The 24,461-nt window shown below is 44.5% G+C and overlaps 1 protein-coding gene across 1 annotated transcript; it reads right to left on the bottom strand.

Annotated features, from left to right (window-relative positions):
* Window positions 1–6,355: 6,355 nt before the first annotated feature.
* Window positions 6,356–24,159, bottom strand: LOC140899050 (ficolin-1-like). Its single transcript, XM_073313765.1, has 10 exons — window positions 24,078–24,159; window positions 22,144–22,257; window positions 21,363–21,416; window positions 20,133–20,168; window positions 19,232–19,276; window positions 18,333–18,368; window positions 17,375–17,502; window positions 16,247–16,376; window positions 15,508–15,642; window positions 6,356–6,926 (listed from the first exon to the last, which is right to left on the bottom strand). Exons 1-10 carry the CDS (start codon window positions 24,157–24,159, stop codon window positions 6,679–6,681), a joined length of 1,008 nt encoding a protein of 335 aa, XP_073169866.1. The 3' UTR covers window positions 6,356–6,678.
* Window positions 24,160–24,461: the final 302 nt, after the last annotated feature.

Raw genomic sequence — 24,461 nt, 5'->3', positions numbered from 1 at the left:
GCACGACCCTTGCGAAATAGCTCCAGTGGTTAATCACGCTCGCTGTTAAATATTTACCCTTTATTTCCAGTCTGAATGTGTGTAGCTTCAACTTCCAGCCATATCTGCCCCAAAGACCTTACGATCTAAGCAGCCAAGACGAATGAATGATGGGGGGAAATAATTATTATCCCAATTTTTGCAGTGTTACGTGTCCCTGTGTCATAGAACTAATAAATAATAATGATGCATGCCCAGGCCATATCTGCTGATATACCACTGCTGCATTTTTCTACGTGTCCATGTGATTTTTCAGTGACTGCTGCACGGCAGACGCTCCAGATGGCAGATCACTGCTGAGGTTCATTTCTTTATGTGCACGTGTGTTTGCATGGTTCCAGTCTGTACAGCAAGAAGGCAGCTGCTGTTCTGGCTGTGTGCAACAGATATTTCCTCTCTTTGCACTGGGGAAGCGGGATGACACTTCCCACTCTGGTATTGTGGTTTGTAATTGGAATCAGAGATCCAAAGCGACGATTGGACTATATGGATCTCACTTTGGATAAAGCTGTAAGACTGTGTCAGGCAGCAGAAATCATTCAACAGCATAAAAATATTAGAAGGAAAACAGAACAGACTGCCACACTGGATAGAGTGACATGAGAGACAAAAAACTGGCAAGCAGCCAGTCAGTACAAAACAAACAACAGAGATGCATGAAAAATGCAAAGCACAAGAGTTTGTAAAAACTTCAAAGATTGCTCAAGATGTGGACAAAAAATGACCTCAACAATGCCCAGCTTTTGGTAAGTGCTGCAATATTTGCAAGAAATACAATCATTGTACCAACATCTGCAACCAGGTTCAGCAACTGCAGAAGAGGAAGCGAAGCCTGTGTGCTAACGCAAGTGATCCAGGCAGGGAGCACAGACAACAGCTCAGGAGTTCCATCTAGGAGCTGTATCTGAAGAGGAAGGAAGAAACGAATGGACAATTTCCTTAGACACTAATGAGACTCTTATAACCTACAAATTGTGCACTGATGTCAGGTAAATGTTGTTTCAGGTATTAGTGTCAAAAGGTTGGAAAAAACTCAGGGAACATGGTGAGCAAACTGGTCAAACTGAAAGCTTTTAATGAGGGAACTCCTTCCTACTACAGGTACATGTGTACTAGCAGTGACAGTAAAAGATCAAACAGAATTGTTGGATTTTGAGATCGTGAAAAGGAATAAAGCACGTACATTGGATTTAAAAACGTGCCCAGCCCTTGGGCTGATTCAAAGAGTGCACGTGGGAGAGGACATAAGGGACACATTGTCCAGAACATTTGATAAAACTGTAATAGAAACAGAGGTGGAGTCAGACATAGTGCATGTCAGACGGATCAAAAAAGAATTGTCCAGCCTCAGACAGGAAGTGGAAAGAATTTGCTGAGGCTACAGCTAATGATGGTTCTTTACAGAGGGTATTAAGGCTATTAGTACAGGGTGGCCAGGACATTCCATACCATGTCCCTATTTACAGTTTAAAGCAGAACTATCTGTTATTGATGGCATGAGGCTTAGAGGAAGTAGGAGAGTAGATGTTACAAGCTGACATGCTGACTAGTATACAGGAAGGGTGCTGGGTATGGCAAAATGTAAATACAGAGCAGAGAGAGACTGTATTGGCCACAAATGAACAATGACAGAGAAAACTGCTAAAACGTGTGAAACATGTCAAAAATACCAACTAAAAAGAAAAAAGATCCTATGTTTTAGCACAATGAACAAAGAGCATGGTATGAAATTGGCATGGATTTATTTACCTATGCTGGTAAATACTATGTTTTGATGGTGGATTGTTATTCTCTTTGGCTTCAGTGAGGATGCTCGTGTTAATGCCGTGATCTTCCCACTTGATGCAAAGGATATTCCAGAGGCATCGTTGGTGGTACCTCTCCAGACGCCTGTGGTGCTGTCGATAGGTTACTCCGTTTTTGCATCCGTAAAAGTGTGTAGGAATAACAATTGTCTTATGGACCATGATCTTGGTGTCCTGCTGAAGGTCATGGTCCATGAAAAACCATTGGAGCAATTTCCCAATGGAAGCACTTGCACCCTTTATCCTGTGCTGGATCTCACTGTCAATTTTTGTGTTTTGAGAAAGTTGGCTACTGAGGTAGCAGAAGTGCTCGACTGTCTCCAGAATCTGACCCTCAATGGCAATTTGTGGTGAGTCATGTGCAAGGCCTGAAGCAGGCTGCTGGAACACTTTAGTCTTCTCAATATTGAATGAGAGTCCTAGGCTTTGGTAAGCTTGTGCAAAAACATCCAGTGTGGGCTGAAGGTCATTCTCAGCGTGCGCAAGGATGGCACAGTCATCAGTGTACTGAAGATCAGTAATGGACACCGTGAAGACTTTAGACACCCCGCCTGGCCATTCTATATTGAACGTCAACTCCATTGGGCAGGCTGTCTTTAACAAGGAGCAAAATGACTGCTAAATAGATCGAGAACGGGGTTAGGGCAATAACACATCCTTGCTTAAACCCAGTTCTGATTATGAAAGTGTCAGTCTCCAGGCCATTACAGAGAACAGTGGCAGACATCTGATCACACAGAAGACTTAGTACCTTGATACATTTTGGAGGGCAGCCAAATCTATGCAGCACCATCCTCACTGAAGCCAGTGTCACCAGCATTGAAGCAATGATCCTCATGCACCAGTTGATAGTCGTGCTGGGAGTAGGGGGAACCCATCCCCCTCAAGGCCCCTGTACCACAGCCCCAGTGAGGTGGGGGGGGCAGGGAGGCACGGGGGAAGGTGTGGTGGCAGTCATCTCCCTCGGTCCTGGGATGAGGCAAGAGCTGCTGCCTGGGGGCTGTAACATTGCCTGCCATGAGGCAGCAAGCCACCTGCCCGCCAGGCCTTCCCAGCCGACCCAGAGCTGGTCGCGGCGCACCAACTCAGTGGAAATGCGCCCGATGGGGGTCAGGGCCGTCCAAGCGGCAGTCCCCATCTGACACCGCCTGGAGTGGGGGTGAGGGCAATCTGTCATCCTGCGCTGGCTTACCAAACCCACCAGGTTTAATCCTCCAGGCAGACTGCGTGGATCCCACCCGTTTACCTCTTAATGGTTTCACACACTCTTGAAGTCTATCTTCAAAGTTCTTTTCAACTTTCCCTTGTGGTACTTGTTGACTAACGGTCTCGTGACAGTAATTAGCCGTAGATGGAGGTTACCACCTACTTTGGGCTACATTCCCAAGCAACCCGACTCCAAGAAGACCCGGTCCAGGTATGCTGGGGCCACTACCGGCCTCACACTGCCCACAGGCTGTGTCTTGATCAGAAGGACTCGAATACCCGAGAGCCGCACCAGGGATTGGGTCTTCTATACGCCACATTTCCTTTGCCCCACCGCAGGACGGGAATTCAGTGCTGGACTCTTCCCCGTTCAGTTGCCATTACTTTGGGAATCCTGATTAGTTTTTTTTTTTCCTCCGCTGACTAACATGCTTAATTTCAGCAAGTCGCCTTGTCTGATCTGAGGTCACAGCTGGGTGGGGACCAAGAGGCAGTTTTCATGTCTGATAATGTTCCACAGTTCGATGGAAATGAATTTAAATAATTGGCTAGCAAGTATGGGGTTGGGCATGAAACATTGAGTTCCAGGTATCCTCAATCCAACGTACTTGTAAGAGAATGGTGTGAAAATGTTAAAATGGCTTTTGGAAAAGGCCACTGCCATGGGTACAGATCCATATTTGACTATACTGAACTGTAGAGCAGCACCAATGAATCATGGACTGTCACCTGCAGAGAGCCTGTTTGGCAGGAAACTGAAAACAAGACTCTGTAACTCAGTAGTGATCCCGAAAGACACTACAAATTTCTAGTTAAGACTCCAGGGACTGATCAGGCCATTTACAAAATGATAATTTATGCTTTTTAGGATTTTTAGAGGCAGTTTGAAATAAAAAAAAATTGCTTTTTCTTTTTGTGCTCTAAAATCAGACCCGTATTTTTATTTATGACGTTCATTTTCAGACACCACCCAGTATGAGAGTAACTAAGCTGGCAGTGTAGGCCTCAACGAAGTGTGTTTTTTGTGCTGCTTAATTTATCCTTCATTCTGGGGGGAATCCTTAAAAAAAAGAATGTGGATTTTTCCATGCAGAATCTAGCAGAGATCAGCAAAGCCTGAGTGGGGCCGGGGAGAGGCTGTAGCAGGCCGATACACACCTCTCAGTGTCCCACTGCTTGAGAAGGCTACAGACACAACACATCCCACCGGCTCTTCGGTCAGCACTGGTGCATGCCCAGAGGCTGTGGCCCCTGCAGGACGGGAAAGGAAACGTCTCCTAGCAGCAGCCAGTGCTGGGCAGGCTCAAACGCGGTGGAGTTTCAAAGGCATTGCAGGGCAGGTGGCCATGGGTCCCCTGGGAGCAGCGGCGATATGTAGGGCGCTCATGTGGGACCAAGTGCCCCCCTCCCCCGATTGGCCTGCTGAGTTGTGGGGCAGGGAGAGGGGCTCTGTCCTCCTGTTGCGCCTGCCCAGCCGGCACGCTTGGCCCCTGTCCCCGGCAGCAGGGCCCAGGCAGGGGGCAACCCACCGCTGCTGCCCGCTCCCCAGCCCAGCTCTCTCAGGCAGCCGCTGTGCTGCGTGGAACAGAGACCTGGAGCGGCCGGTTCCAGCCGGCGTGAGACGTGGCTCCATCCCGCTCTCCACTCGGCCCGGCTGCCGGAGACAGTGACTGATCATGCCTGGGCGGGGGGGGCACCGTGGGAGAAGGACAGAGCCTCTCCCCAGGCCCCGGAGATAATATGGGGTGGGGAAAGCCTAGGCATAGGAAAGTGGGGGGTGGCTTGGGAGATACGTGGGGCGGTCACGTGCCCTCCCCTTTAGATTGTGCCCCCTCAGTATGGGGGAGGAGCAGGAGTCGTCTGTGCCTGGGAGCCCTATAAGAATTGGGGCTGATGGCCAGGGATGGGGTTAGACACGTGCAACCCGTGCAATGGCAGGAGCCCTGAGGCAGCCAAGGGGCCCCCTGCCATGGTGACTGCGTCGGGTGCTTGTGAAGGAGGGGTCAGGAATCGAGCGGGAGAAGGTAGACGACAGGGGCAGATGAATAGCTGGGGCAGGCTCAGGGCTGCTTGGCCGTACAACGTCTGCCCAGCGCAGGCCGCTGCTGTTGTTGGGGGCCTGCTGGAACCCCGAGGAAGAGCCGTGCGCTGAGCCCCACGGCCCACATTTGAATTTGCCCCGCGGGGGTGGGGACGGACTCCAAAAGGGTGGCTCTGCCGCGAAGTCTGATGAGTGGGACTGGCAATGGCAGAGCCTCCATTTTGGTTGGAGGCCCCACCGTCTTCCCCCGCTGCCTGCTAGGGCTCTGACTCCAGCTCCGCTGGCAGCAGCAGCTGTGGTTTGCGGCGCTGACTCCCGCCGCAGCAGGTCTGGCTTTGGCAGGAGCCGTGCTGATGGCTCTAGCAGCAGCAGCTCTGGTGCAGGGCGTGGACCTGGGTGGGGCGTTGGGATGGGCGGGGGAGCAGAGCAGGAGGTGCAGAAGCAGGGATGGGGGCTGTGGGGGGGGAGGGAAGAGAGAATGTGGGACTTGTGATGGCACATGGGGTCCACAATAAAAGCCTGCACCGAGGCCCTTCTTTTTCTTCCTCTGCCCCTGGCACAGGGAGAGGGAGATGGGGGGAGGGGGTGGGACTAGGGGTCCAGTCAGCATTTGCTGTTAAATTGTTAAATCTTCCACTGGGAATAATACCAGCATAAAGAGGGAAGATTATGGCCTGTTCTGCCTCACAAGGCACCATGGGCTGGGCGATGGGACTTTCTAGTGCAGGTTTAGCCTGAGATCGTCTCAGTGCTCTTCTATTTCCACCCTCACTCTATTTCGACATGACCCTTCTGCAGCTGCAACGCTGCTGGCAGAGGTAGCTCCCCTCTCTTGTACTCCCCAGGGTAGCCAGGCAAATAATGTCCCCTTCTGCCCAGGGCACGCTCTACCCACAATGTTCACAACGCAGGGCCAGGCACATTTGGTCTTTAATGCTATTGAACTGTCTTGTGTGTACAAACAAATCTGAGACGTGGAACTCATTGAGCAGCCCTTGCTTTATTGACAGAGGGGAAGGTTCTCCAGAGGCAGACGCAGCATCTGAGGGTAATGAGTCCTGAACACCACAGGAAGAATTGCATGGCAGTGGTAGGAGCTGTCGTGGTGCTTCTGGTAATGGAATCAAGAGACAGCAGAGCCATGCAGGAGAGGAGACATAACCTAGACAGAGCTGGCTGACATTTCTCAAATTATGAGCTTTTCTGAGGACAAACAGCCTTTGAAAAAACATGAAAATGTTCATGAAATATCACTGATGTGGTTGTAATGTTTTGTTTGGCAGGAAAAAAATCATACTTTTTTAATGCACAAAAGCCAAAAGCAAAAATGGGTTAATTTAGAATCTTTTGAAATGAAAATAACTGAAAAATTCAATTTTTTCCCCACAAAACTATTTTTATCTTTTTTACCTGCTCTAGTCCTAGTGCACTGCACTGGGTAAGTGTCTATGATGATGTCTGCCCCCTCGTGGCTGGTGCATAAAGAAAAGATCTTTAGTGTCATCTTCAGATTAATGTTTATTATGACAGGCCTATAACTGCTATATAAGAGCTCAGTATAATTATTACAAGTGCCTCCCTGATTGGCTACGCAGGCCTGATTTTCATCTCTGTCATCTTGTAGGAGAAGTTGTGCCCTTTGGATGACTTCCAGTTCACCCCATTAGCATAGCTTTCATGGGCTCCTTTCAGGTATAATCCATTCAGGTTGGATGCATGACAATCCTTGTACCACCAGGCCCCTTTAAAGGCTTCAGCACAGTTCAATAATGACACGTCGTTGTCATGGTCGTAGGTTGAAAACATCATGCCGTTGTGCTCCATTAAAGAATCCCCTGTGGAAACAATTGGGTTTATTTATTACATGTTTTTACAGAGACAAGGTGGGTGAGATATTCTCTTCTTTTTAACTTTTTACAGTTCAGTTCCCACAGCCCAGCCTGGTGGTTCTGCAGTGGGGTTACTAAATTTCTCCCTTTCCAGGCAGCAGAAATCTCCCTGGGGTCAGGAGAGAGATTGCAGTTCTATTTTCAGTAAGGAACATTTTTCACCAGGCCATATTCGCAGTATATCTCCACACAGGATTGGATAGGAAACTCTTCAACCTGTCATGACTTAACTCAAAGACCAAAGTCAAAAAGGTGCTGATCAGGGAACATCTATTAGCTGATTATGCTGCCCTCATAGCCCATGATGAAGATTTATTACAAGAATTCATGGACCTCCTTTCAAGTACCTGTCAGGCATTTGCTCTCACCATCAGCATCAAGAAAACAGTTGTATTAGGACAGAGGGTTCCACAAGATCCTTCAATCGCCTTAAATGCCAACCAGCTAGAAGTAGTCCAAAAGGTTCAGCGATTTAGGTTCTACAGTGAGTACCAACGTCTCACTGGATGAAGAACTAAATGTTTGCATTGGAAAGGCTGCCACCACCGTTAGCAGACTAACTAAAAGAGCATGGAACAACTCAAAGCTTACCAGCAAGACCAAAATGCTAGTGTGCCAAGCTTGCGTCCTCAGCACTCTCATGTGTGTTGGGCAAATTTGAAGGGCAAATCTCCAACTGTGACAGCCCTGCTCAAGCGAAGATGACTGCAGTGGCTGGGCCATCTGAGTAGGTTGGAAGATGGACGCATACCCAAGGAGAAGCGATATGGGGAGCTCTTAGAGGGAATAAGAATGTCAGGATGTCCCAAGCTTCGCAAAAAGACACATGCAAGCGAGATATGAAGGAATTTGGCATTGACCCTGACCAATGGGAAATCCTGGCAAGTGATCGTAACAAGTGGTGCCATTGTCTCCATCAGAGAATCAAAGTCCGGGACAGGAGCTATCTCCGACAGCTTGAAGAGAAAAGAGCCCACAGGAAGCAAGCAGCTCCCAACCAAGATTGATATATTTGCAGCAACTGTCAAAGATCATGCAAATCTCGGATAGAACCATTCAGTCACATGAGACATCAGAGGCTGCAATTCCCACCATCTTTCGTAGATGAAAGGATGCCAAAAAATGATAGTCTGAGCTTAGTTACACCACTATAAATCCGGAATAACTCATTGCAGTCAATGTGCTCGGTCCTTGGGTGTCCTGAAATCACTTTACACCATTGTGATGGTATAATGTGAGCCCAATATGGTCCTAACACTAACAGCATAGCCCGGAGCCTGCTGAGGATTCAGGATCATAGATTCACAGAATCATAGAAATGTCGGGCTGGAAGGGACCTTGAGAAGTCATCTAGTCCAACCCCCTCGGCTGAGGCAGCACCAAGTAAATCTGGACCGTGCCTGAGAAGTGTTTGCCCAATGTCTTCTTTAAAACTTCCAGTGATGTGGATTTCAGAACCTCTGTTGGAAGCCTATTCCAGAGCTTAACTTCCCTGGAAAAATCATGGAGCAGGTCCTCAAGGAATCAATTCTGTAGCACTTAGAGGAGAGGAAAGTGATCAGGAACAGTCAGCATGGATTCACCAAGGGCAAGTCATGCCTGACTTATCTAATTGACGAGATAACTGGCTCTGTGGGTGAGGGGAAAGCAGTGGACATGTTGTTCCTTGACTTTAGCAAAGCTTTTGACACAGTCTCCCACAGTATTCTTGCCAGCAAGTTAAAGAAGTATGGGCTGGATGAATGCACTATAAGGTGGGTAGAAAGCTGGCTAGATTGTCGGGCTCAATGGGTAGTGATCAATGCTCCATGTCTAGTTGGCAGCCGGTGTCAAGTGGAATGCCCCAAGGGTCGGTCCTGGGGCCGGTTTTGTTCAAAATCTTCATAAATGATCTGGAGGATGGTGTGGATTGCACCCTCAGCAAGTTTGCAGATGACACTAAACTGGGAGGAGAGGTAGATACGCTGGAGGGTAGGGATAGGATACAGAGGGCCCTAGACAAATTGGAGGATTGGGCCAAAAGAAATCTGATGAGGTTCAACAAGGACAAGTGCAGAGTCCTGCACTTAGGACAGAAGAATCCAATGCACCGCTACAGACTAGGGACCGAATGGCTAGGCAGCAGTTCTGCAGAAAAGGACCTAGAAGTTACAGTGGAGGAGAAGCTGGATATGAGTCAACAGTGTGCCCTTGTTGCCAAGAAGGCCAATGGCATTTTGGGATGTATAAGTAGGGGCACTGCGAGCAGATCAAGGAACATGATCATTCCCCTCTATTCGACATTGGTAAGGCCTCATCTGGAGTACTGTGTCCGGTTTTGGGCCCCACACTACAAGAAGGATGTGGAAAAATTGGAAAACGTCCAGCGGAGGGCAAGAGAAATTATTAGGGGACTGGAACACATGACTTATGAGGAGAGGCTGAGAGAACTGGGATTGTTTAGTCTGCGGAAGAGAAGAATGAGGGGAGATTTGATAGCTGCTTTCAACTACCTGAAAGGGGGTTCCAAAGAGGATGGATCTAGACTGTTCTCAGTGGTAGCAGATGACAGAACGAGGAGTAATGGTCTCAAGTTACAGTGGGGAAGGTTTAGGTTGGATATTTGGAAAAACTTTTTCACTAGGAGGGTGATGAAACACTGGAATGCATTACCTAGTGAGGTGGTGGAATCTCCTTCCTTAGAAGTTTTTAAGGTCAGGCTTGATAAAGCCCTGGCTGGGATGATTTAGTTGGGGATTGGCCCTGCTTTGATCAGAGGGTTGGACTACATGACTTCCTGAGGTCCCTTCCAACCCTGATATTCTATGATTCTATGATACCCTTACACTTAGAAATGTATTTCTAATATCTAACCTAGATCTCTTTATCACAGATTAAGCTGGTCACTTCTTGTCCTACCTTCAGTGGACATAGAGAACAATTGATCACAGTCCTCTTTATAACAGCTCTTAACGTATTTAAAGCCTGTTACCAGATTCCTCCCTCTCAGTCTTGTTTTCTCAAGACTACACATCACCAGTTTTTTTAATTTTTCGTCACAGGTCAGGTTTCTAAACCTTTTATCATTTTTGTTGCTCTCCTCTGAACTCTCTTCTATTTGTCCACATCTTTCCTAAAGTGAGGTGCCCAGAATTGGACACTTTTCTCTGGCTAAAGCCTCACCAGTGCTGAGGAGAGCAGGACAATTACCTACTGTTTCTTACATGCCACACTCTTGTAAATACACCCCAGAATGGTATTAGCTTTTTGTACAACTGCATCACATTGTTGTGCATTTGATTTGTCCTTCCTAAGTGAAAAGTGATTCACTTCTCTTTACTGAATTTCATCTTGTTGAATTCAGACCAATTCTTCAATTTGCCAAGGTCATTTTGCATTCTAATTAGAATCATAGAATCATAGAATATCAGAGTTGGAAGGGACCTCAGGAGGTCATCTAGTCCAATCCCCTGCTCAAAAGCAGGACCCATACCCAATTAAATCATCCCAGCCAGGGTTTTGTCAAGCCTGACCTTAAAAACGTCTAAGGAAGGAGATTCCACCACCTCCTTAGGCAACGCATTCCAGTGTTTCACCACCCTCCTAGTGAAAAAGCTTTTCCTAATATCCAACCTGAACCTCCCCCACTGCAACTTGAGACCATTACTCCTTGTCCTGTCCTCTTCCACCACTGAGAATAGTCTAGAACCATCCTCTCTGGAACTACCTCTCAGGTAGTTGAAAGCAGCTATCAAATCCCCCCTCATTCTTCTCTTCTGTAGACTAAACAATCCCAGTTCCCTCAGTCTCTCCTCATAACTCATGTGTTCCAGACCCCTAATCATTTTTGTTGCCCTTCGCTGGACTCTCTCCAATTTATCCAATCCTTCTTGTAGTATGGGGCCCAAAACTGGACACAGTACTCCAGATGAGGCCTCACCAATGTCGAATAGAGGGGGACGATCACGTCCCTCGATCTGCTCGCTATGCCCCTACTTATACATCCCAAAATGCCATTAGCCTTCTTGGCAACAAGGGCACACTGCTGGCTCATATCCAGCTTCTCGTCCACTTTCACCCCTAGGTCCTTTTCCGCAGAACTGCTGCCTAGCCATTCGGTCCCTAGTCTGTAGCGGTGCATTGGATTCTTCTGTCCTAAGTGCAGGACCCTGCACTTATCCTTATTGAACCTCATCAGATTTCTTTTGGCCCAATCCTCCAATTTGTCTAGGTCCCTCTGTATCCTATCCCTGCTCTCCAGCGTATCTACTACTCTTCCCAGTTTAGTATCATCCGCAAATTTGCTGAGAGTGCAATCCACACCATCCTCCAGATCATTTATGAAGATATTGAACAAAACCAGCCCCAGGACCAACCCCTGGGGCACTCCACTTGACACTGGCTGCCAACTAGACATGGAGCCATTGATCACTACCCGTTGAGCCTGACAATCTAGCCAACTTTCTACCCACCTTATGGTGCATTCATCCAGCCCATACTTCCTTAACTTGCTGACAAGAATACTGTGGGAGACCGTGTCAAAAGCTTTGCTAAAGTCAAGATACAATACATCCACTGCTTTCCCTTCATCCACAGAACCAGTAATCTCATCATAGAAGGCGATTAGATTAGTCAGGCATGACCTTCCTTTGGTGAATCCATGCTGACTGTTCCTGATCACTTTCCTCTCATGTAAGTGCTTCAGGATTGATTCTTTGAGGACCTGCTCCATGATTTTTCCGGGGACTGAAGTGAGGCTGACTGGCCTGTAGTTCCCAGGATCCTCCTTCTTCCCTTTTTTAAAGATTGGCACTACATTAGCCTTTTTCCAGTCATCCGGGACTTCCCCCTTTCGCCACGAGTTTTTTAATTTTTCTGTCCTCCAAAGTGCTTGTAACCCCTCCCAGCTTGGTGCCATCTGCAAATTTTATAAGCATATTCTCCAACTCATTAATTAATTAATTATCCAACTCATTAATGAAAATATTGACTTCTACTGGACCCAGGACTGACTGCTGCAAAACCCCATTAGAACCTCCCAGTTTGACAGCAAACCATTGATAACTACTCTTTGAGTAGTCTTTCAACCAGTGATGCACCCATTTTATGGTAATTTCTTCCAGACTGCATTTCCCTAGTTTGCATTTTGAGAATGCCACGTGGGATTTGGTCAAAAGTCTTACTAAAATCAAAATATATCATGTCTACTGCTTTCCCTTTATCCACTAAGCCAATAACCCTGTCAAAGAAGGAAATTAGGTTGGTTTGACATGATTTGTTTGTGAGAAATCCATGGTGGTTATTGCTAATTAATCCAATTGTCCTCTAGGTGTTTACAAACTGATTGTTTAATAATTTGAGTGAGTGTCTTTCCAGGCATCAAAGTTAGGCTGACTGGCCTACAATTCCCTGGGTCCTGTTTGTTCCTCCTTTTAAAGATAAGTACTATGTTTGCCCTTCTCCAGTGCTCTGGGACCTCACCCATCCTGCAGGAGTGCATGGTTCTGAGATTGTTTCAGTTAGCTCTTTTAGTCCCTTAGCATGAGTTTAGCCAGGCCCTCCTGACTTGAATACATCTAAATATTGTTTAACCTTTCCCCCGTATTTGGGCTTGCATTCCTTCCCCCTTGTTGTTAATAGTGTGTTAAGTATGTCATTACCAGTAACCTTTTTAGTGAAGATTGAAACACACTAGTCATGAAACACGTCTGCCTTCTTGATGTCCTCAGTTATTAGCTCTCCATTCCTGCTAAGTAAGGAACTACATGTTCTTTCATCTTTCTCTTGCTGCTAATATATGTTAAGAACCTCTTCTTATGGCTTTTTCTTTTCCTTCCTAGGTGTAACTTATTTTGTGCCTTAATCTTTCTGATTTTGTCCCTACATGGGTATGCTACTCTTTTGTACTTCTCCTTCGCACTTTGTCCATGTTTCCACTCCTTCCTTTCCTTAGAATAAAGACATCTGTGATTTCATGAACACTTTCACCCAAATTGTCTTTCACCTCCAGATTTGCTACCATTTCCTCCCTGTTGGTCAGAATTAAGTCTAAAATGGCTGGTTCCCGCCTTCCTGCCCCCCAGCCCTCCCGGTTACTTCCTCTACAAAACGGAGTCCGCAATACATTCCAAGAACTTTTGTGTTTTTCTTTATTCCTTTTCCAACAAATGTCTGGGTAGTTAAAGTCCCCCATTACTATAGTACACCCATACAAAAGGTCTCTTTTATTTATTATCCTTTTTTTCTTTGCCCAGAGACTATCAATTGATCTGCCTCTCATCTACTCCTGTAGCGGAGAACAAGTGGTGTGCCTACTTTGTTCGAAGTGTCACTATAGGAGGTTGCAGAATTAATTGATAAACTTTACAGTAACAAGTCACCGGGACCAGATGGCATTCACCCAAGAGTTCCGAAAGAACTCAAATGTGAAATTGTGAAACTATTAACTATGGTTTGTAACTTGGCCTTTAAATCAGGTTCTGTACCCAACGACTGGAAGATAGCTAATGTAACACCAATATTTAAAAAGGGCTCTAGAGGTGATCCTGGAAATTACAGACTGGTAAGTCTAATGTCTGTACTGGGCAAATTAGTTGAAACAATAGGAAAGAATAATATTGTCAGACATATAGAAGAACATAAATTGTTGGGCAAAAGTCAACATGGTTTCTGTAGAGGGAAATCATGTCTTACTAATCTACTAGAGTTCTTTGAAGGGGTCACAAACACGTGGACAATGGGGATCTAGTGGACATAGTGTATTTAGATTTCCAGAAAGCCTTTGACAAGGTTGCTCACCAAAGACTCTTAAGTAAATTACGTTGTCATTGGATAAGAGGGAAGATCCTTTCATGGACTGAGAACTGGTTAAAAGACAGGGAACAAAGGGTAGGAATATATGGTAAATTTTCAGAATGGAGAGAGGTAACTAGTGGTGTGCCCCAAGGTTCAGTCCTAGAACCAATCCTATTCAGCTTATTCATAAATGATCTGGAGAAAGGGGTAAACAGTGAGGTGGCAAAGTTTGCAGATGATACTAAACTGCTCAAGATCGTTAAGACCAAAGCAGACTGTGAAGAACTTCAAAAAGGTTTCAGAGTAACAGCTGTGTTAGTCTGTATTTGCAAAAAGAAAAGGAGTACTTGTGGCACCTTAGAGACTAACCAATTTATTTGAGCATAAGCTTTTGTGAGCTACAGCTCATCCGATGAAGTGAGCTGTAGCTCACGAAAGCTTATGCTCAAATAAATTGGTTAGTCTCTAAGGTGCCACAACTTCAAAAAGATCTCACAAAACTAAGTGATTGGGCAACAAAATGGCAAAGGAAATTTAATGTAGATAAATGTAACGTAATGTACATTGGAAAAAATAACCCCCAACTATACATACAATATGATGGGGGCTAATTTAGCTGCAGGTAATCAGGAAAGAGATCTTGGAGTCATCGTGGATAGTCATCTGAAGACGTCCACGCAGTGTGCAGCGACAGTCAAAAAAGCAAACGGGATGTTAGGAATCATTAAAAAAGGGATAGAGAATAAGACAGAGAATATCTTATTGCCCTTATATAAAGCCATGGTATTCCCACATCTTGAATACTGCCTAGAGATGTGATCTCCTCATCTCAAACAAGATATACTGGCATTAGAAAAGGTTCAGAGAAGGGCAACTAAAATGATTAGGGGTTTGGAACAGGTCCCATATAAGGAGAGATTAAAGAGGCTAGGACTTTTCAGCTTGGAAAAGAGGAGATTAAAGGGGGATATGACAGAGGTATATAAAATCATGAGTGGTGTGGAGAAAGTGAATAAGGAAAAGTTATTTACTTGTTCCCATAATATAAGAACTAGGGGCCACCAAATGAAATTAATGGAGAGCAGGTTTAAAACAAATAAAAGGAAGTTCTTCTTCACACAGCGCACAGTCAACCTGTGGAACTCCTTGCCTGAGGAGGTTGTGAAGGCTAGGACTATAACAGGGTTTAAAAGAGAACTAGATAAGTTCATGGAGGTTAAATCCATTAATGGCTATTTGCCAGGATGGGTAAGCAATGGTGCCTCTGTTTGTCAGAGGGTGAAGACGGATGGCAGGAGAGAGATCATTTGATCATTACCTGTTAGGTTCACTCTCTCTGGGGCACCTGGCATTGGCCACTGTCCGTAGCCAGGATAGTGGGCTGGATGGACCTTTAGTCTGATACAGTATGGCCATTCTTATGTTCTGATGTACGTAGTTCAATTCAGATATTTCTATGGGGCATTAAGATCTAATTTGGGAAAGCAACCAGCAGTAGCTGTGCCTACCTCTGCTTGTTATTCTGTGATCAGTCCTTCACTAGGCAGGATATCCCTATTATACTGTATGTTCTGTTGTCACTAGACCGTGTGTTTCTCCTCTAATAGTTCAGCAGGAGAATAACTGATGTTTCCTGACAGACATGACCTCCACAGATTACCTCGCCTTTTGCTTCTGCCATTGAATATTCTGCATGTTTTGCTTTATATTTTTCCATCTGCCACAAAGGGTAAAGGATGAGCTCAGAACCTACCTGCAGTGCCATTCACAAAGGGTCCAACAATCAGCGTGTATTTCTCAGTCTCCCCTGTAATTCTGAATGATGAGAATGTAGCAAATTCATAGTTGTCATCAAAATCTCTGAGATCGATGCGAAGCACATTGCGACCTTTAGAAAACAATTTGAAAGCAAAATGTTCAGCACGATCCATTAGTGTTTATTACTGTTATTGATTGTTTGTATTGCACAAGCTCCTAAAGGCTCTACACACAAATCAGGCTCCCTTATGCTGGGACCATTATGATCATCCCTTTGAATTGCCTGCATCACACACATCACAGAACTTCACTCACTAATTTTTGCATCAAGCCAATATCTTCCTATTGACCTTTATCAATTCAATTTCCATCCACCAACCTGACCTCCCTATTAAAAACCTGCTCCATGTTATGCTTTGCGAAGGTAGTTCAGAATCGATGACCTCATCCAGGCTGTAGCATCCCTTATTGCTGTACTGTGGGCGAACCACCCGAGGACAAAATGCTGCTCCAGGAATCGTGACTGGATCCAGCCCATCTACCACAGCATTACTGGCTTCAGTAGCTCTGTGTGGCAGGACTGGGCTGTAAGGAACAGGAAGGGGTGTCTGCAGCGGAAGCGTTACCTCTACCGATAGTACAACTCTATACCCTGTGTCGTGGCTAAAGTGTGGGAACAAAACTTGGTGGAGAAGGTTGCGATAAGGAAAAGAATGAATCAGTGATGTCTTTACTAATGGATGTCAGCAGGTGGATATTGTCATTCCCAAGCCAGAATTCTGACAGCCGGCTGCCAAAACCTCTTTTGTATGTATTCCAGTCACGATAAAAATCCACAGAGCCATCCACCCGTCTCTGGAACACCTGCAGGGAAACAGGAGGTTCTCAGCTGGGAAATCCCACATTGTTTTCCATCCTACTAGAGCAGAAGACCAGAAACTCTGAGACTGTAAATCGTTGGATGAGATTTAACATGGTCAGGTCTATTTCAGCTCAGGTGACTATCGCAGAGGGAGGCTTGTCTCAGAGGATCCTATTAAATCTTGGCAGCAACAGCACTAGGTTAAAGGATCACATGCTCCAAAATCTACAGCACTGGACTGGCAATCAGGAGGCCTAAGATCTATACCCAGTTGTGCCACTTGAGAAAGTCACAGCACCTCTGCTTTCTGTCCGGCCCTTTGTCTGCCTTGTTTATGGAGACTGTGAGCTGCAAAGGATGGGGTCTGTCTCTCAGTATGTGTGTTCAGCACTCAGTGCAATGGGACCCTGATCTTCATCGGATACTCTAGGCACGACTGGGATATAAATAAGCATAATAATAAATTGGAAGGTTTAAATATGATGAGTATACAGGGTTCAAACCCCTCATCTCCTCAGCTCCCTAGAACACTCTCTCCACTCATTCTCAGAGGCTGCTTGAGTGACAGAGCAGCTGATGCACCAGAAGGGGAATGAAGAAGGAATTCTGGTTCCGGAGTCTGGGCAGCTATTGAGGAGGCTCTGAGAGCTGGGCAGAGAATAGCCAGGAAAAGGGGAACCTGTGTCAGAGCAGTGACAAATGTCCCCTCAGACGGGGTCTTTTAGACTCTAAAGCTCCGGGTTTCCTCCATGGAACCCATTGTGTTCACAACCAAGTTATCTCCACAACCAAGGACTAGGGAGGATTAGAAGGGCTCAGGAAGTGTCTGTGTTTTTATTTCAGCTCACCATGGGGAGCTAACAGCTTAGGACCTTCTGTCCTCATGCTTTTCTCCTAGCTGCAACCCACTGGCTAAGGACCATCTCCCATTCTTGGGACAGTAAATTGTTTGTTGTTCAAGAAAAAACATCCAATGAGCTTCATTATGCGCTGCTCTTACAATCCATCCTCCACCATCTGTGTCCATGTCACACAGCACGGTCATGGCTTTACAGTCATGCGAGTAGATGTTGTACCGGCCGCTCAGGGTGTACCCTCTATCTAACAGCTCCTTGCAGTTCTTTGCTCCTGGTGGAAAGAGGAATTGAAATATGTAAATTGGTTGTATAACTCTCCTTGGAGCAGGGATTCATGGGCTGCTTTACATTGCACTGAGGGCCAGATCAATTGCAGAATCAGGTAACTAGAAAATATTCTTTGAGCCACCATCTTCTCCCCTCCCCACTGTTAGTGTTTGGGAATTGGGTCGTATCCCTTTAAATAGTTTGTGTTCCCCTTGTGTTCTATCTTTGGAAACCTACCACAGCAGCAGCAAACGTACCAAGCGAGGCTTTTCATGCTCTCTGTAGTTAGCAAAACAATTGATTTGGACTCCACTGTGCCAATCTGGTTTGTATTAACTTTGTTTGCAAGAGGAAAAGATGCAATCACTAGCCCAACCCGATCTGTTCTGGGTGAGAACAGCTCAACCTGAACAGTGGATTGGCTCAAAGGTCTTGAAAAGTCATGGAAATTGAAATGTGACCAAAGGTTTGTACTACAAGTTCCCATGCAGCATTTTGAAATCTGTCTGTGAGCCAGAAGGGCTTCAGGTTATAACGTGACTTGGGTCAGAACTCACCCTGAAAAAATATCAGATTCTCACAGGAATACTCACATCAGTTTGCAAGTGAATCTGTCGGCTGAAATGTATTTCCACAAAAGATTCACTGGCCAATTGCTAAGAGCAAAACACCTTCATTTCAAAAGATCAAAGTCTCTTTACTTATAGTTTAAGAACAGCAAATGGGGTAAATCACATATATATTTTTTTGCAAATTGTCTGTCTCTCATGGGTTTTCATGTTTGGGTTGCTGGATGAAATGAGATGACATTCAGTGGTCATAAGAAACTCTCACCTTTCTGACACTGCATGTAATCCAGCACTTCCTCTTCTAGTCATGAAAAGAAACACAATAGAAAGTGAAATGGAACCAGAAAATATTCTACTGTCTTTTAAACTATGTAATCGGCCAATAGGTACAGCTGGGTTAGCAAAGTACTTGTTATCTTGAAAATGCACTAGACAGGTTTTTAACCGTGAAAATCCAAGTGCTAATGGATCCACAAATGTCTCTGATCTCAGCCTTCCAGCCTGAACCATCAAGACTGCTCTCATTATGTACCAACACTATTTTGTAACCCTCTCATGAGGCTCCTACTTGCAGGGCTAAGAATTGGTCCTTAATAGACTAAATTAATTGCTGGTCAGTAACTAGAAGCAATGCCCACAAAGTCAAGGGAGTTGCATGCGCTTACGCTAGCTGTGAATTTGACTCAATATTCTTTTTAAAAAAATTCCAAGCGACAACGGGAGAATAACAGTTAAATAAAGTACTGGTAGAAAAAGGGTCGTTCCTTTAACTGGACATATAAATAGGATCAATTTCTTGTGATTCATACTCCATACTCCTGGTATGTGGAAAATATAAGGAGGGGTAGGGGAAAGTAACCTTCTCTAGGATACACCTCCAGATCTACAGATTTCACTTACATTTCAGCTGTTCTCTCTCATACCAAAGGTCATTTGGCTAGTGTTGTTCCAGACGTTACAACACATGGATGGCCACGTGTTTTTGTAGGCACAGCTATTTCTCTCTTTATAGAGCCCAAATCTCACTGGAGGATCAGTGAGCTTGATATTGTGGACATGGTAACTATTCAAGAAACAAGCTTCTTCAGACTCTTAATTTTTAGTGCTGCAAAAATAGAACTGAAATGCTGTGTTCAGTATAAAGGAGAGTGCAGAGGGTCTCACCAAGTGTTCCAGGGATTCCTGTAGCTCCCGGGGCTCCTTTATCTCCTAAAAAAAGAACTCAGAATAAAATCCTTGTTTTACCTGGAGGTCACCTCCATAATTCACCATCTCACTACAGCAATCGCTTGGGTTTCATTGTGTGGAGGGGCTAGTTCAAGGCCTATGTACCAGCTATACTCCGCATGATCTGTTAAAGTTGGCGTTTTGTGGGACTTAAGTGATGTATGTTGCCAACTCTCAGGATTTGGTCATGAGTCTCATGATAATTAGTGTTTTCCTTAAAGCCCCAGCTCCTCAGGTCCAGTGGATGTGACATGATTTCAGCCTTTGGTCTTAAAGAAAAAGTAAGTTTCTAGCCCTCAAAGCTACGGCAAAAGCTTCAAAATGTGCCCCCTAAATACTCAAAAAGCAGAAGGCAAATAAAAAGAACACCAGATTTATTATTTTTACATAATCTCATGATTCTAAAACCAGTCTCCGGATTTTTGATGAGCCTAACTTTTTTTTTTTTTTTTAGTTTTTCAAAGATTTGGGGTTGGCAGAACTGCATTTATCTTATCTTGTCTTCTGCATTGGCTGAAATTAAATGGCTTAGGCTACGTCTACACTGCAGTTGAGATCTATCTCCTGTGACTGCATAGGACGTCATGACATTATAATTAGAGCTGGGTGAAATTTTATTCACAATTTTGAAATGTTCCAACTCTTCATTTTGGAACAACAAAAAGGGGACATTTTTGTCTAACCGGAACCAATTTCATTTCATCTTTTTTGTTTGGCAAGGAGCTGAAAGGAAAAATTGTACAATGGAGGGATTGTTGCTCCCAATTCCTCTATCACAGTGAATAGCACCAGAAAGTGCCCTGCTCTGCGGTGAGAAGAATCATCTGAGGCCTCTCACCTTTCGCTCCAGGGCGGCCAGCAGGACCTCTTTCTCCTGATTGAACAAAAAATAAGAGAGCAAAGACTGATCAGAGATAGCGAGATCTTGACACTGGATCAGAACTGAAGTTCTGTTGCAATAATAAACCCTTTATTGTCAAATATAGAGTGAAGAGAAGTTATGGTAGTTTTGGAGCCCACATATTATAGGAATTGATGTTTTATAACAAGGTGTTGTATCAACCAGGCAAGGTACTAACAAGCAAGCATGCTTTTACTGTATTTTGAATTTGCTGATGTGGTGGTTTTTCATTAGTTTTCCTCTTGCAATTGTGTGTCTGCAGTGGTAGGGAACTTTTCCACAAAGGAGTCACAGCCTGGACTGTGGCTCCTGTATCCATGCTCATTATTTTGGCTTCAGCTGTAGCTGACTCAATCTGAGTAGCAATGGTTATTGCTTTTTCTAGTGTAAGATGTGGTTCTAGAAGTAAGCGTTCTCTTACACGAAGCATGGTTGTTTTCTCAATGAGCTGGTCTCTAATCATCTCATCTGCCATATTCCCAAAGTCACAAATTACAATCAGACTCCTCAGGGAAGCAATATACTGCATTATAGTTTCCCCTTGTTTCCACTCACACTGGCAAAAGCTGTAGCAACTACCTACTACATTCACTTTTGGCACCAAAAAAATTCTTTAATTCAGTGAGTGCTGTCTCATCTTTATCAACTGCAAAGGGAAAGGTGTAAAATATACGCTGCCCTTCTGCTCCAAGGCAGGGGATTAGCAGAGCACGCTTTCTTACTTCAGAAATCTCTGTAGCACTGATTGCAAGCAGATAAGCCTCAAACATATGGATCCAGGTAGTAAAAGCAATTGGAGGCTCACCTGGGCTTTGCAGAAAGGGTGCAGGTGGGTTCAGAGGCAGAAGATCCATGCTCGTTGCCAAAATGTTGTATCAACCAGGCAAGGTACTAACAAGCTTCAACAGGACTTTATTTTCAAAGTGGAAACCTCTTTACCAAGCTGCTGTTGCAGCCTCGGTAACGCTCTCCCAGCCTCTCAACTCCTTCCCCCTCCTTCCTGTTTCCTGTTCTTTCAGATTCCCAACAGCCAGTGCTCCCAATTCTAATAATTATAAGCAACTTCTAAATACCATACTAGGTCTAATTGATATTTGATTAAAAACGTATTTCCTATTCTTAGGTCACCTATAGGAAAACACAGTTCTCTGCCCTTTGTTACTTTACCTTTTGGGCCAGTTTTTCCCACCTTTCCGGGGATCCCCGGAGGTCCCCGTTCTCCTGCAAACACAGAAAACTGACTGAATGTTTTCCAGGGCAGCGTAAATACTCAGTACATAATTCCCACCTACCACCCCTACCTGGAATTACAACAACCCATTTGTGTCAAAATTCAAATCCTGTATCTGCATCTGGCTCGCTGAGTCCCTGATCTCACATCAGGATCCCCTAGCATGGACTCTTACATGGAGGCACATTGAAGTCAAAGGGACAAGCACATCTTGCTGTTAGGTGAGAGCCAAAGCTGGTAAACAACCATTTTATACATGCTACCATTAAAAATGTCCTGGCTCATGATAATAATCATGATTTCCTCTTCTCTAGCCCCTCTCATCCAAAATTCTCAGAGCGCTTTGGAGAGATCAGTGAAATGTGCTTCAGATAACCTCTGGGAGGTAAAGGACTGTTATCACTATTATACAGAGGAGAAAACGGAGGTTTAAAGAGAGTGACTTGACTAAGGTCACACAGCGAGCCAGTGACAGAGAGGAGGAAAGAACCAGAGGACTTGGTTGCCAATCTGACAACCCAAAGGGAATGGACAATATTTCAGAGCTTGGTTATTCTGAAGCTCCAATCCCTTGCCATAGGATATGGGAGATGCCATGTGAATTTCCTCATATCAGGGTTGAGGGGAATCTCCAATGTCTGAGCATATTATAAAAGTAATTCCCATTTACATCAGCACCAGCCATGTCTGATTCCCATTCAGTGCCTGGGAATGTACCTCTCATTCCTGCATTTCCTTGGTCTCCTCTGGGCCCTGTAGCCCCTGGAATTCCAGGGCTACCTTGGAGAATGGAGAGATTATCGGTACTGTTGAGACCTACTATGGTCACCTCTGGGGAAAGAAATGAATCCATAATCAATGATGGTTAGCCTCTCACGATCTGAAACATTCTGCAGAAATCCAGAGGGATAAACTCAGCAAATGAAAGCCTAGATAGTTCCTTGATTTTCCTTTCTCTATTAGCATTATGCATTTCAGAGACAATGCCCTAATATTAAAAGTTGGGGGTTATTACTATTAGTCTTTGTTTTAAGTTATAGTGAAAACAAAAGTTAAAAAGAAGTTATTAAATATTTGTATTTAAAAGAAATAACCTCAGACTTAGTTTTGATGTACACATCCCTCTGCAATGTTTGCAACCTGACCATTGCAGCATTGTGTCAGTTCATGAGAATCTTTTAACGAAATTAACCACAGAGAAACAAAAGCACTGGAATGGGTTACCTAGGGAGGCGGTGGAATCTCCTTCCTTAGAGGTTTTAAGGTCAGGCTTGATAAAGCCATGGCTGGGATAATTTGGTTGGGGACTGGTCATGGTATGAGCAGGGGGTTGGACTAGATGATCTCCTGAGGTCCCTTCCAACCCTGATATTTCATGATTCTATGAAAAGTGGAATGAAATGCAGAGGAAAAACAAATAGCTGCCATTCAGTGAAGAAATTGTGCAAAAGTAAAATAAAAAGTAAAAAACAGTTGTTCTTACAAGCTCAGGTAATATATTTTAAAGAACTAAATATGTTTTTAACCTAACAGTCCCCTCTCTATATTATACACATTGTGAGATTTAAAATTATTTATAGGGACATCAGTGGAGAAAAATAGGGACATACCGGTCAACTCCATTGAGATCTGTTGTTGTGAAAAATTTTGAGGTAAACAAAATGTGGACATGGGCAATATTACCTGTTATATAGGAACTCTACCTCCTAATCTGGAACATTTGGGCATAAATTGTACATAGTAAATGATTTTCAAAATGATCATGAACGTAAGGAGATGAACCGTGAAGGCAGTACTGCTCTGAAATAATACATTAATTTATGCATAAGATGGCGGAGCCTGTATTCAATCCTTGTTTAGCAAACCACCCATTTCCTTCAAAGAGACCATTTGCCTGAATGAGGTCTCCACAAATTTGACTAAATCTTGCATTAGGATCACAGGATTTCATGATGAACTAAAATAAACCTTCAAATGCTGCTAGATTCTCAACCCAAAGCAAAGAAATGAATGTGTTGACATGGAAAGAGTTGTATAGTGGATTTGCAGTGATATGTACACAACAGTTGCGATTTTATAAATTTCATCTTAATTTGGTAAAGGTGAATTTTATAAAGCAGAGGGATCTGAAATCACAGGCTCACTCTGAGCTTTGAAGATTGAGATTTTATTTTCCAGAATTTAGCTCATCTGCCTGTGTGGGTCGGTCAGTCACCAGATTAGAAAGGCTTTGGCCCAAATATGCAAACTATGCAAAGCTTTAGACAGAGAGATTCCAGCAGCAACACAGGGAGGTTAGAAGATAGTAAATGAGCATGAGGGAGAAGAGGTCAAGTCAAATTTTGAAGAATCTCAATGAAGACGAAAGACAACCTTTTCATAACATGATTTGCAAAAACTGTGTCTGATTTCTGAATGCCTCAAGTCTGTACTGTGCACTTCTGCAGTATAGATTAATTTCGACAAAGGAATTTTGTACAAGGAAGCCGTTCATTTTATTATTTAAAAAGCACCATGAAGAAGCAAAGCACTTTATGGACATGTAGGAGAATGAATATTCCTGAACAGTTCCCAGTTCTCCAGGGTCCAGGTTGGCAAGAGCCACAGTGTGAAATGATGTTGGAAAGAGGATTAAATCGTCTTTCACTCACCTGGGCAGGTGTCCTGAGCCAGACAAACCGTTGCTCCTAAACAGAGTAAAGAGAGGAGAGTTTTCTGGGCAGCTCTCCCCATCGCTAGTGCTGGTCTCTGCAACCACAGCTCCGCTTGTCTTCTCACCACCTCTCCTCTCCTTTAGTATTTCAGTCCCTTTAAGTCTTTTATATGCAATAACAATAGAGCCTAGAGCAAATAAAGCTCTCTGCCTCAGGTATCTCAGCACCTCCTTCCCACTCTCCACATTCCAGCAGTTTCCACTGAGATTTTTATGCTGCAGCGGTCACAACTGGAGCTGATTAAATGGCCCGATAGGACATGTTGAATACTGGACTAGCAGCCGTTGCTTCCCCCACACAGCAAATAATGATTGTTGAACG

Source organism: Lepidochelys kempii, chromosome 16 (assembly GCF_965140265.1).
Source record: "Lepidochelys kempii isolate rLepKem1 chromosome 16, rLepKem1.hap2, whole genome shotgun sequence".
In the NCBI taxonomy this organism is placed as follows: Eukaryota; Metazoa; Chordata; order Testudines; family Cheloniidae; genus Lepidochelys; species Lepidochelys kempii.
The sequence above is the reverse complement of the archived record's forward strand: the minus strand, read 5'-3'. Positions and strand labels throughout refer to the sequence as shown.

What these genes read in the sequence shown, in the direction of transcription:
- LOC140899050 (XM_073313765.1), bottom strand. Translation starts at nt 24,159, where the DNA reads ATGGGGAGAGCTGCCCAGAAAACTCTCCTCTCTTTACTCTGTTTAGGA. An exon ending in GGGAAAAACTGGCCCAAAAG is followed by an intron (nt 20,169 to 21,362) that starts GTAAAGTAACAA and finishes TTGTTCAATCAG; the next exon opens with GAGAAAGAGGTCCTGCTGGC. An exon ending in CAGATGGTGGAGGATGGATT is followed by an intron (nt 16,377 to 17,374) that starts GTAAGAGCAGCG and finishes GTTTCCCTGCAG; the next exon opens with GTGTTCCAGAGACGGGTGGA.